Source organism: Myxocyprinus asiaticus, chromosome 42 (genome assembly GCF_019703515.2).
Source record: "Myxocyprinus asiaticus isolate MX2 ecotype Aquarium Trade chromosome 42, UBuf_Myxa_2, whole genome shotgun sequence".
Taxonomy (NCBI): Eukaryota; Metazoa; Chordata; class Actinopteri; order Cypriniformes; family Catostomidae; genus Myxocyprinus; species Myxocyprinus asiaticus.
The window spans coordinates 5,503,076-5,514,309 of record NC_059385.1 but is presented as its reverse complement, the minus strand read 5'-3'; the positions used below and the strand labels follow the sequence as shown (position 1 = coordinate 5,514,309).

The following is an 11,234-nucleotide window of genomic DNA, read 5'->3' as shown; positions in this document are numbered from 1 at the left end:
AAAGGTCCCGGCAGATCACGACAGCCCCAGGATACATAACAGCTGTCTGTCTGTCTGTGTTTTTTGTTGTTTTGCATTTAATTCCATCACATATTACTAACCTGGGTCAAAACCTGATGTATGATGGAACACACTGTCTGGTTTTGTCTTTCAACATGAGCGTTTGGCAATGCTCAGGGTGATGATATATGACCTAATTTCTGCTTTCAGTCAAAGTGATTTGATTAAATGAGTTTTGTATTAAAGTGCAAGAACATTTTGTATTAATGTGTAGAATCAACTCAATAAAACATGTTGCAAGCTTAAAGATTGTGTTTGTCAAATGTGTAATGTTTTTAGTGTATATATGATGGTGTTTGTGTAACAAAAAAAAACAAGAGTACTTAAACGTTTTGTAGAAAATGACATTTATTTCAAAGATTTAGGTGAAAAACAAACAAGTGATTTTTTTTTCTGTGACAACTGACAACCTACAAAACCATGGTACAAAAGTTAGCAACAATCTTAGAATACAAAACTATGTGTACACACTTACACACTTGTGTAACAGAGAATATTGCACCTTTTGACATATACCAATTTCATAATTCATACCCATCAGACCCTGAAATTACAAAATGGAAGCTTTAATTTGCCTAGCTATGGACCTGCCTGAATGAAGAGTAACTTTGTCTTCTATATACACACACACACACACGTATTTTGTTAGCAATGAACATTATATTAATAATGTTGAGTCTCTAAGGGCTATTTCATTCCCTGGAAGTGCATGTTTAAGAATGTGCTTTCAAAATAAAAGACAAGAAAAACAGGGGGCTCTTAAACAGTGACACAATATTCATTATGACCCATGCTAATGTTAAGCACAAACACCAAAAGTAAGAATGCATACAGTTCACAAACATTACATATTCCCTTTTTTGCCATGTAAATGTAAGCACAGTGCACAAATTCAGCCATAAGCAGTGGAAAAAAAAAAAAAGCCAAGGCCAAAAAGATTGATTTATCAGTCCAAACGGACAACAAGTGGTTTTAGTTTGTCTGTTAACAATAGCATCCATGTAAACAAACATACCAAAATCACATGTGTAAACTTCATGGCAAATGTTTCATTAGACTTGTGCAAACAAGCTTCGGTATTCACTTTGAATGCAATGAAAAGTGCTAATCGTCATAAAACAACAAGGGCCAATGCCAACAGGCTACAGTCATCATTAAATAAGTACTAACAAAAGAAAGTCTGTTAATTAGCTCTCAGTTGTTCAACATACAAAGCTCAATGAAGAGTTCTGGAGTGCAGTTTTCTGTCTATTTCGTAACAGAGAGCTGGAGGACTGATTCAGGAATGTCAATCGTCTTGCATCTCGATGAGTGTTCCACTCCGTCGTGAATGGTCTCTTTTCTTTCGCCACTTGAGTCAGTGCCATGTGCTATTTGATACTCTTGCAGTGTAGTTCGATAGTTGTAGCAGAACGGCAACATGGCATGAATTCCACAAATAATGCTTTACAGCAATTCTCATAACGTCCACATATTCAGTTTCCAAATTTCCTCAAAATGTTTCAAGAAAATCTAAAGAAATTTGAAGTGGTAAAGCCACTTATGCATCAAGAAACAACCAGCAATCAACAAAAAGAAAGTCTAGAAAAGTCTGCCTTTGTTCTGTTGGAGTGGTTGTTGGATTTGCATTGGTTGTTGGGAGATACTTTGTTGTCTAAAGGTGGTTGTCTCGTCCCTAAACACCACGTTGTTTTGGTCTAATCATTCAAACAAGTGAAGAATCAAATCCAAAATTAGGAACAGGCATCAAGACTTTTGGCCACTACATTCTTGCTTTCAGTGGCTTTGTGTTTAGTCCATCCCGATGTCAAAGGCACAGTTTTACTCCTGCAAATCTTGTCTGTGCTCTTTTTTTACCATGGATGGAAGAGAAGGATTGCTCAAGATCTTCAGCACGGGCCACTGAGCCAGAGTCGACCTAGTGGACAACCCTGGGACTGGGAGTGTTTCCTGGAGGATATCCGTCTGCATCACCAAGATAAATGGCCACTCGTGCCTCCACATTGAGGAATAACAAACCCCAGCTGAAGGGTTAAAGGTTGTAGAGATTAGAGATCCCTGACAACACTGGTCAGGTGTGGACACTCCTTCAGCGGGATGGACAAGTATCTGGCCTCCTGTCCAAGGGGGTGCACACCTCTTCAGGATGGGGGTCAACCTATGAAGAGAGAAGGAAAAATTATTAGAAGTCTGTTTCAGGCTACAACCTTTCAGATTCCAAGGCACAAACTACAAGAAGTCTCTGATGGAACAACAAATGCAAAATACCTCGGAATACAGAGGTGGGGGCTGGTAACGGAACTCATGAATGTAGGTGTAAAGTGGTCCTTCGATCTCATCCCTTATAGCTGAGACCTCAAGATTGTTCTGTCGCTGTTCATCTGTGACAACTTCAGAGTAGCTTGGTGGAGCTGGAAGAGGAGAGGACAAGCCCCACATTAGACCAAAAAGAGACTTCTAAGCCATACTTTTGGCTATGATGATGCCTAGCTTCCTTCCATTTGTTCAATGTTGAAGATTTGTGAAAGCACCGTGGGCATCTTAAGCAGGGGTACTCAATCGTACACCTGAAGATCTACCTTCCTTTCATTCAAACTCTGATCAAACACACTTTAGCTTGCCAATCAATGTTTTGGGGTTTACTTCCAAATTACAGCCAAGTTTGATGGAGAAGTGTTGGAAGAAAACTGCAGGAAAGTGGAACTAAAGAGCAGAATTGAGTAACCATGATCTAATGGTTTGGATGTGCCGTACCTTCAGGCCTCTCAGGCAACCCCAACCAACTCATGGCCATACTGCACTGGCTGCTGACGGAGGAGGTACGACTACCAAAAGAGTGGAGTGGGATAGTGCCGATCACAAGGGGTAGGTTCAGGGTCAGGTTCACAGCCCGAGGGATATCCACGTACACCTGTTGAAAAGTGTTACGGTTAACCATTTTGCCAGGTGTCTGTGACCAATCTGTGTTGTTGAATGAAAATAAGCCTAGAACTCACCATTAGAGAATATTCCACTCGGATGATGCTGCAGTCCAGAATGGAAGGTGAAACGGGTGGAATCTTAAACATCTTGCCGTCCCAAGTCTCGGTCTTGCCAGAGGGTAGAGGATCTCCACGGAGGTTAGCAACGAGCTGTTTAATCTCCTTGACCTTGCCTTTGGCAAAGAAGGTCTGAGTTTGGTAGATGGCAGCCTTTGGCACAACCACACGGGAAGAGCAGTTTTCGATCTCCGCAAAGATCTGGATGGACTCGCCTGCAAAGAAAACCAAACAGGTTCAGTCCATCTGATGAAGATTTTAAGAAAATAATACTTTTGATAGAAACATACATCTTAAACAATGACCTCAGAGCTTACAATATATGACCGAGCAGACAAGTTTGTTATCTCACCTGGAGTGTAGCCCTTCCTCTCAATTTTGGCACTTAGTGAAATAGGCCCAGAAATGCAGAACCAGCAGCAAAGAGTTTTGTCCTTTGTGCCAGCCTGAGAAGACTATGAATGAAAAAAGGGCAATATATTAGCCTCTAAAACCATAGCAACTTTCAAGTCATTAGGTTTCAAATTCATTTCTCTCACCAGTAACAGTGGAGTGTTGATGTCAATGTGCTCGAAGACAGTGAACTCCTTCTTGGCTTTCATGGGTAGGAGCCACGGTCTGTGGAGCTCCGCCTTCACCCAGTACCGCACACTGCCATGTTTGCCTTCAAATGATGTAGCCAAAGGCCTGGAAAGAGGCATGAAAAAAAATAATGTAAGTGTTTCAGTCGATACATTATATATGTGTACAATCAGACAGGAGAGTTACTCACGTCTGGGGCAGTTCAAGACTGAAGGGAAATTCGTGTCGCCCTGAGTGAAGAACGGTGAAGCCATCATCGCAGTTGTCATCATCTAAAGTAAAGGAAGGGAAAATAAAATTCGATATACCAACATATACCATACCTTGAACATTCCTCAAGAACCCTAAACACAAGACAAATAAACAACCTCCACTGCCTCAGTGCTTCATACACATTAAGGCACATCATTTGTAAAAGTATAACTAGGTGGTCAATGCAATGTCAGTATAAAATGCATGATTTTTTGCAAAAGTGGAACCAAAATAGCAAACAGTACAGATTAATTTGATATGATAGAAATGTTTTGCACCTTTAAAACAAGTTAAAAGGGAAAAAACACCACCATGTGGGGCTCCTTTGTTCCATCACCAAACCTTTAATATTTATATTTTGCAAAGTGGGGAAACAAAAGAACTATGTAAAAGTGAAAACAATATTAAGTATCTTCATTTACAGCTAAAATGGAATGGAACATTGGAATATTTTCTTCAATTACAATCATTTTTATTGTTTCTAAATATATTTAATTTTCCTGCCAGTTATTTTTTACTTCCACCTAAGCAGTTTCCACAGACTGCTGTAAACAACTCTCACTCCAAGTCAGATAAAATCAACAGGAATATTTGGTTGTAAAAATGTTGAAGCAACCGTTTCAAATTGTATGCATTTAATGTTTCTGTATGTTCTTCTTTCCTGCCACTTAAGCAGTTCCACATACTGCTGTAAATAACTATAAGCCTCTCACTCGAAGGCAGCCAAAAGCTAGAGAAGACCGGACTGAACCGGCGCAAGCAGCAGCTCTCAGCCAGATTTCCTCATGCATGTATTACTAGGCGGCTCCTGATTGGCTGAGCCGGAGCCGGAGCGTTTTCCCCAACGCCCCCATAAGGAACCCACATGTGTACTGCAGCATGGTTTCGGGTTTTTTTTTTGTTTGTTTTTTCTTTGTTTTTTTTAGAAAGACACAATTTTAAAAAACGACAAGACAAAATAAATAATTTTACTTATTTTATTAGTAGAAAATATTCATTACAAAAACAACATATTCATTTGAGTTGTTACAGAGTAAATATTACAGAGTTTTGGCACTAGCAAATTTTAATTAGACAAGAAACAATTTTCAGAAAAAGTACAAACACAATTTAAACACACGTAACCTTCATCTTGACCGAATATTTTACAATTACTAACCAGTGGAATATGCTTCCATTCATTTGCTTACTAACATAGTTACAGGACTGAAATGACCTGGTTGTACAGTCTAAAAAATGCTTTAAATGAATACATAATGATGCATAGGACCAGGCTTGAAGATATCACACATTTTAACAATGTTTCATTAAATACTGCATGAGGAAACATTGTAGCAACTAAGTTGCATAGCAGCCTTGACAGTTCTGCAAAAGTATGATATCAGTTAAGACGCACGAGCACTTCCACCAATCAGCGAGCAGATATGCTTGACCTCCACCAATCAGCGAGCAGATTGGCTTGACCTCCACCAATCAGCGAGCAGAGGCACGGCCTCGCAAACCCCCCCACCAGTTTCTGAACAGGTTTGAACCGCTTCTAACAAAGGTTACAAACTTACTAGAACCGCCTATTAAAGAAACTACAATGTATCATACATAAAACGTGTGTCGTAATATGATTATAAGAATTATGTATAAGACGTGTATTCCAAACACTGAAGGAAAATATACGCGTTGCAGGTAGAAGATTAACAGGGTGGTTGTTGTTTTGGACAGTAGAGCATCCTGTTTATGAACTCCCGTGAATAATTTGATTGAGAATTTATGTTGTTTGAATCATTTTGTAAGTACGATTCGATCCAGGATGTTTTTAATCCATTTCTAAAATGTATACAAATGTAAACTCGTACGAGGAAGGAATCCATGTGCACCAAGCATCATCTGCATAAGTTTTATTAAATAAATCTTATCTTCCTGATTTTAGTTTCAGTTCTACCCATGCCAATGGATTTCAACACTTCAAAGTAAAATATAAAAATACATTTTGAATTCGAATAGGCTATATTAAAGTGTATATGAAAAGACAGCCAAGAAAGGCACAATGCAAGGAACGTCTGTCATTGCAGTCCCATTGAGCATCGTTCACAGACAGTTCGTTCATTTACAGTAAAATTACACAAATAGAATCCTCCTTACCTCGATCATGTCCAATTAGGACGTCTCTGTGGTTTAAATATTCCACTTCTTCCGTGAAATTCTGTGTATAGGCAGTGTTGGACCCAGCATTGCGTGACTCAGTCCACCGAACTTTCGCCAGTCCCTTCGCGTGAATGTTCAAAGATTTCACGCGAATTTCTCCGGTAACTTCAACGACCACTCGACCTGAGACAACATCCCCGCTGGCGAATACCGGGACATTGCTGTCATTGAGACAGTCATAGCTGACGAAGAAGTTCTTCACCTTTCCGAGCACCATGGTGGAGAGCTTACTAAACTGTAAGATTATTAAAATAAAAAGATTGTCTCATCTGTACGATGATTTTAAGGACTAACTAAGGATTTTGCCATGCAGAAAGGCTGCAGGCAGGGTCAGTGCTACAGTCGCCAGTAACGCATTGAGTTCAACAGCAACTGCATGTAAGTATGCAGCTGTACTCCCGTGTTCAAGCAAACTCCGCTTTTATACCACCGTTTGTTGGGCAAACATCCTGACTGCGCATGCGCAATCGATAAGGTTGCTGCCTTGTCTCTTCCCACTTTTTTTGTGCTGCTTGTGCTTGAAATTTGTTCAGTACTATATGTACTGTCTTTCTGTGCATGCACATGTACACAGCTTGAAAATTAATGTTAAATTGCAAACAGAAAATTCCCCTAAGGTTAGTGTATTGTTCCTATTTGGTTATTTTTAGGTTATAATACGTTCGCTTTAGGTTTTTATAACCATAAACCAACTTTTCCAGAACGTTGCAGGGAGTTTTTTGTGTGGCAACGTTGTCTAGTAGTTATTTATAAGTTTTATTTTGCAGAATCATATTTTCCCATAGCTTTTCATTATCATTATCTTAAGGTCACATTTTCATTATTTGTCTTAAACGTTGCAGAGAGGTGTTTGATAGACTATGGCTGACATCATCACTGTAGTACAGCATTTGAATAAAAGTAGGAATTAAGATTACAGTGTGTGAGAGTTGAAGCCAAAACGCATTATAATGACCTGATGAATGTTATAAAGTGTCATTTTCATAGCTGTAAATGTTAAAACCAGGGTTTCAGTGTGAAAGGCAGGGGACAATGGGGCTAAAGGCACACTTTAAAGAGAAAGTTCAAATTCTCTCATCATTTACTCACCCTCACACCAGCTCAGATGTGTATGACTTTCTTTCATCTGCAAAACATAAATGAAGATTTTTAACCTCTAATGGTCCTCACAATGCAAGTGAATGGAGACTAGAACTTTGAAGGCCCAAAAGGCAGTATAAAAGTAATCCATTAAACTCCAGTGGTAAAATCCATGTCTTCAGAAGTGATATGATAGGTCTGGGTGAGAAACAGATCAATATGTAAGTCCCTTTTTTAACTGTAAATCTACATTTCACTTTCACATTCACCCACCTACTGGTTGGGGCTGGTCAAAGGTGGAGATTGATAGTGAAAAAGGACTTAAATATTGATCTGTTTCTCACCCACGCCTATTATATCACTTCGAAGATATGGATTTAACCACTGGAGTCATATTAATTACTTTTGTGCCTCCTTTATGTCATTTTTGGACCATCTGAGTTCTGGTCACCATTCACTTGCACTGTGAGGACCAACAGAGCTGAGATATTCTTCTGAAAACCTTCATTTGTGTTCTGCAGAAAAAGAAAGTCACACATCCGGGATGGCATGAGGGAGAGTAAATTATGAACTATCCCTTTAAAGAAAATGTGCTTATTTTCTGGTCACAATATATATCAAGATTTTAAAAAATCAATTTCGGTTTATCAAATATTGATGGAGCAACATAATTTGTGTGAAAATAAATAATAACGGAAGGTTGTTTTGATTAAAAGTTTTTGTTTTAGGTAAAAACTAAAATGGTGCTGAGGGAGCCTTTAACCCCACTTGGTGTAAAAGGTCCCCAGGGGGTTTATAGTGATATTGTGTAAATATAGGGACAATAGTTATTGGGCACAGTTTGTCAACTAATGCAAAAAAAACAACAAAAAAACAAAACAAATTTGAGACAGTAACATGCTTTACTAACTAATTAATTACTGTAATTAAATTACTTTTTAATAAAAAAGTAAAGTAAGGGATTACTCTTAATTTTTCAGTAATTTAATTACAGTTACTTCTGATGTAATTGCGGTAAATACTGTATAGACTCTATAGAACAATTCTACATAAAACAATAGTGAATTTAAAATCGAAATTGAATGTCTCATGTTAAAATATATGTTTTCTAATTTAACACTGCCTCCTTAAATTCTTTGGCCAGTTTATGAATAATTTATTTGATTTTATATGATTTATTTGAAAGAATTAAAAGAACAGTTTCATGTCTATTTTTGTATTTTTTCATCTGGTCGAGGTTGATAAGGGTTTTAGAAAGTAATTAGTAATAAGTAATGCACTTTTCAGAAAGAGTAATTAGTACAGTAATCTAATTACACTGTAGAAGATGTAATTACTAGTTAGTAATTAATTACTTTTTTAGAGTAACTTACCTAACACTGCAGAAAAGGGTGCACCTTTTCCTGTTAATTTCAGTCACATTTGGCATTTCGTAACATCTCTTCATTTAATGTCATGCATCAAATGCAGTCACCCAGGAAGGTGTCCTAATACGAAAGTTACTTTTGTAGGCTTGAAATATTTTTTTAATATAATTTTCCACGGATAGCTGTACTTTTCTATGGATAGCAGAATGGTTTTTCTCATTATTCCAAACGGGTCACATGTTTTCAATGGCTCCTCACTGCCACCTGCCTGTTAAAGATTGTATTATAAACTTGTAAATACATGGTTAGCCCGAACTGATGTCACAAATAGATGACAAATGTACTAATGACATTGAAACAACAGAATATATATGTTATATATATGTTTTCATGTCCAAATGTTCAGGATTTTCTGAAGGATGTTTTGTAGTGGATTAAGATTTATATGGAGATGCCTGTACTAGAATGTAAACACATACTGGTTGGGATTATAATGGCAAACAAAGACAAGGTGTGTATTATAAATTGCATAATTATACTGGATAGTTTCTTTATAGAAAAGCTACATTTGTGAAGACCCAACTTGTTTTCAATATACAGTATATATATTTTTTGTAATGATTACATTTGTTTTTTAGTTCAAAGAAATGTATGAAGAAGAATGCCACTTAATAATTTAATTTATTAGGGAAAAAAAGAAAAGAAAAAGAGTGATTATATATACAGTATATACAGTATATATATATATATATATATATATATATATATATATATATATATATAGATAGATAGATATATAATTTTTTTATTTTTTTATTTTATTTTATTTTATTTTTTATTTTTTGTCTTGTTTACCATTATATTGATGTCTGCTCAGCTTAGTTGAGAGGTCCTTGTAATGCTTTGGTGCCTTGTTTGTTGTATATTTGAAACTTTTGCAATATATATATATCTGCTTCAAAGATTGAGAGAACAGATTACATCTTAAGTACTTCCATTTTCTGTACTTCTGTAAGTACATACATAAAAAAAAAAAAAAAGTCTAAATTTTAAAACATTTTATGTTTTCTAATCATGTTGCACTGTAGCCTAATACTGATACAGAATACTTGGAATGTTAGCGCTGCAGCGTTTAGGGCTATTTAAATGTTATGTATTAAATAAATAAATCAATAAAAGACAGAAGGAAAGCATTCGTTTTTAAACATTTGCCTAATTTTGTTTATGGAATTTCTTTCAGTTTTTCCTGAAGAAAAATTTGAACAGCAGATGGCAGTATAGCACCATTCAATTTTACAAACTTGTCCTGAAAATAAGTTCATGCTAATGTACAAGTAGTGTTACACGCCTACTGTTTAAATAATCTATTTGCTCTAAATGTCCAAAACAAAATCTGTTCTGATTTGTAAATAGTTCACACACACTGCTGCAGAAACATCACAGTTTTCCTTGTGGAGAGATCCTGTCCCAACGCAAACTTACTGAATCTACCAGTGATTTCGGCTGTGTCTTGGGCTGCTTGCTTTAAATCTGGAGCATGCATTCCATTAGTTCACGAGTATACTGGTTTCAAGATTGTGAAACTATAAAAACGATTTCTTGAACATAGAGCCTAATTTCCCCTGTTAATTGAATCTATTCACATAATTGATCAATTCTCATTGGATCACCACTATTGCTCAAGACAAAGACTCTTTCGGGCAATGTGCTGTCATGACTTAGATGATGGATCCATGTCTACATTTCCCCCTCTACGTTTTATGTAATTCACTGAATGATCTTATCAATCCCATCCTCAGGAGCAGGGACAGGTCTGCTCACTCCGGGTCAGAGGTCACCATCAGAGATCAAAGGTCAAATTTAGTATTTAAATTGAAGACCTTGCAAAACGCTGATGAATATGTGTAGTTCCCTTATTGTTATCACTGATTATATTACAAATTCTTAAATAGATTGTATTGATGTGACGTCACCCACGCACAAGACACTGACTAAATCTCGGCTAATCAGGTAATGATTCTTGTTACTCCAAGTTTACATATTTACAAACTTATGTTTGTTTGTTTGTTTGTTTTTGTTTTGCCATTTTATTGTTTAACTTAATTTTTAATGCTTACTTCTGCACCAAAGTGTAAAGCAACACTTCCTTCCTGAGTGGTACATTGTTTTGCGAGTCACATGATGTACTGGGAAGGAAGACTCACATCTTTCCCACACTTGGAGAAAGATCCCTGACAGCCTGGGAAACTAAAAGCTTCCATCTGTTCAACAGGTCAACAGAGGGTCCAGTGAACTTTGACACAGATTTGTCCCTCAATAAACACGAAGGAGCAAGCTGTTGACAGAGTGGTAAAAGATACAGACCTGTTCTGTGTAATCTCATCTGAGTTGATATTGATTAATTTCTCTGATTTTCTTTTGACAGGTCACAGCTTCGACAAAAAGTACACATTATTTGGTAAGACACTCCAAAAGTGATTGTGCTTTTTACCAAAATGCTAAATTAGTTACTCTGTTAAAGACTTTTCTGCATTAAAATTGTTCAAACTGGCATAAAGGAATGTTTTGGATTGACAAATAACACTATTTCCCTTATTATCTGGTTGAAATTGTGTGGACTTATTTAACAAGGCTTTATAGCTTTACAATGCCTGAT

At 36.8% G+C, this 11,234-nt stretch overlaps 1 protein-coding gene across 1 annotated transcript; it reads right to left on the bottom strand.

Annotated features, from left to right (window-relative positions):
• Positions 1 to 396: 396 nt before the first annotated feature.
• On the bottom strand, positions 397 to 6,547 carry LOC127432593 (arrestin domain-containing protein 3-like). Its single transcript, XM_051683878.1, has 8 exons — positions 6,069 to 6,547; positions 3,871 to 3,952; positions 3,638 to 3,785; positions 3,451 to 3,553; positions 3,057 to 3,313; positions 2,815 to 2,971; positions 2,329 to 2,471; positions 397 to 2,218 (listed from the first exon to the last, which is right to left on the bottom strand). The coding sequence occupies exons 1-8, from the start codon at positions 6,346 to 6,348 to the stop codon at positions 2,150 to 2,152; spliced, it is 1,239 nt and encodes a 412-aa protein (XP_051539838.1). The 5' UTR covers positions 6,349 to 6,547; the 3' UTR covers positions 397 to 2,149.
• Between the last annotated feature and the right edge of the window lie 4,687 nt (positions 6,548 to 11,234).

Excerpts from the sequence above, each read along its gene's own strand:
- LOC127432593 (XM_051683878.1), bottom strand. The coding sequence starts at position 6,348 with ATGGTGCTCGGAAAGGTGAAGAACTTCTTCGTCAGCTATGACTGTCTC. Across the intron at positions 3,953-6,068 it reads CCTAATTGGACATGATCGAG|ATGATGACAACTGCGATGAT; the intron begins GTAAGGAGGATT and ends CCTTTACTTTAG. Across the intron at positions 2,472-2,814 it reads GTTGCCTGAGAGGCCTGAAG|CTCCACCAAGCTACTCTGAA; the intron begins GTACGGCACATC and ends CTCCTCTTCCAG.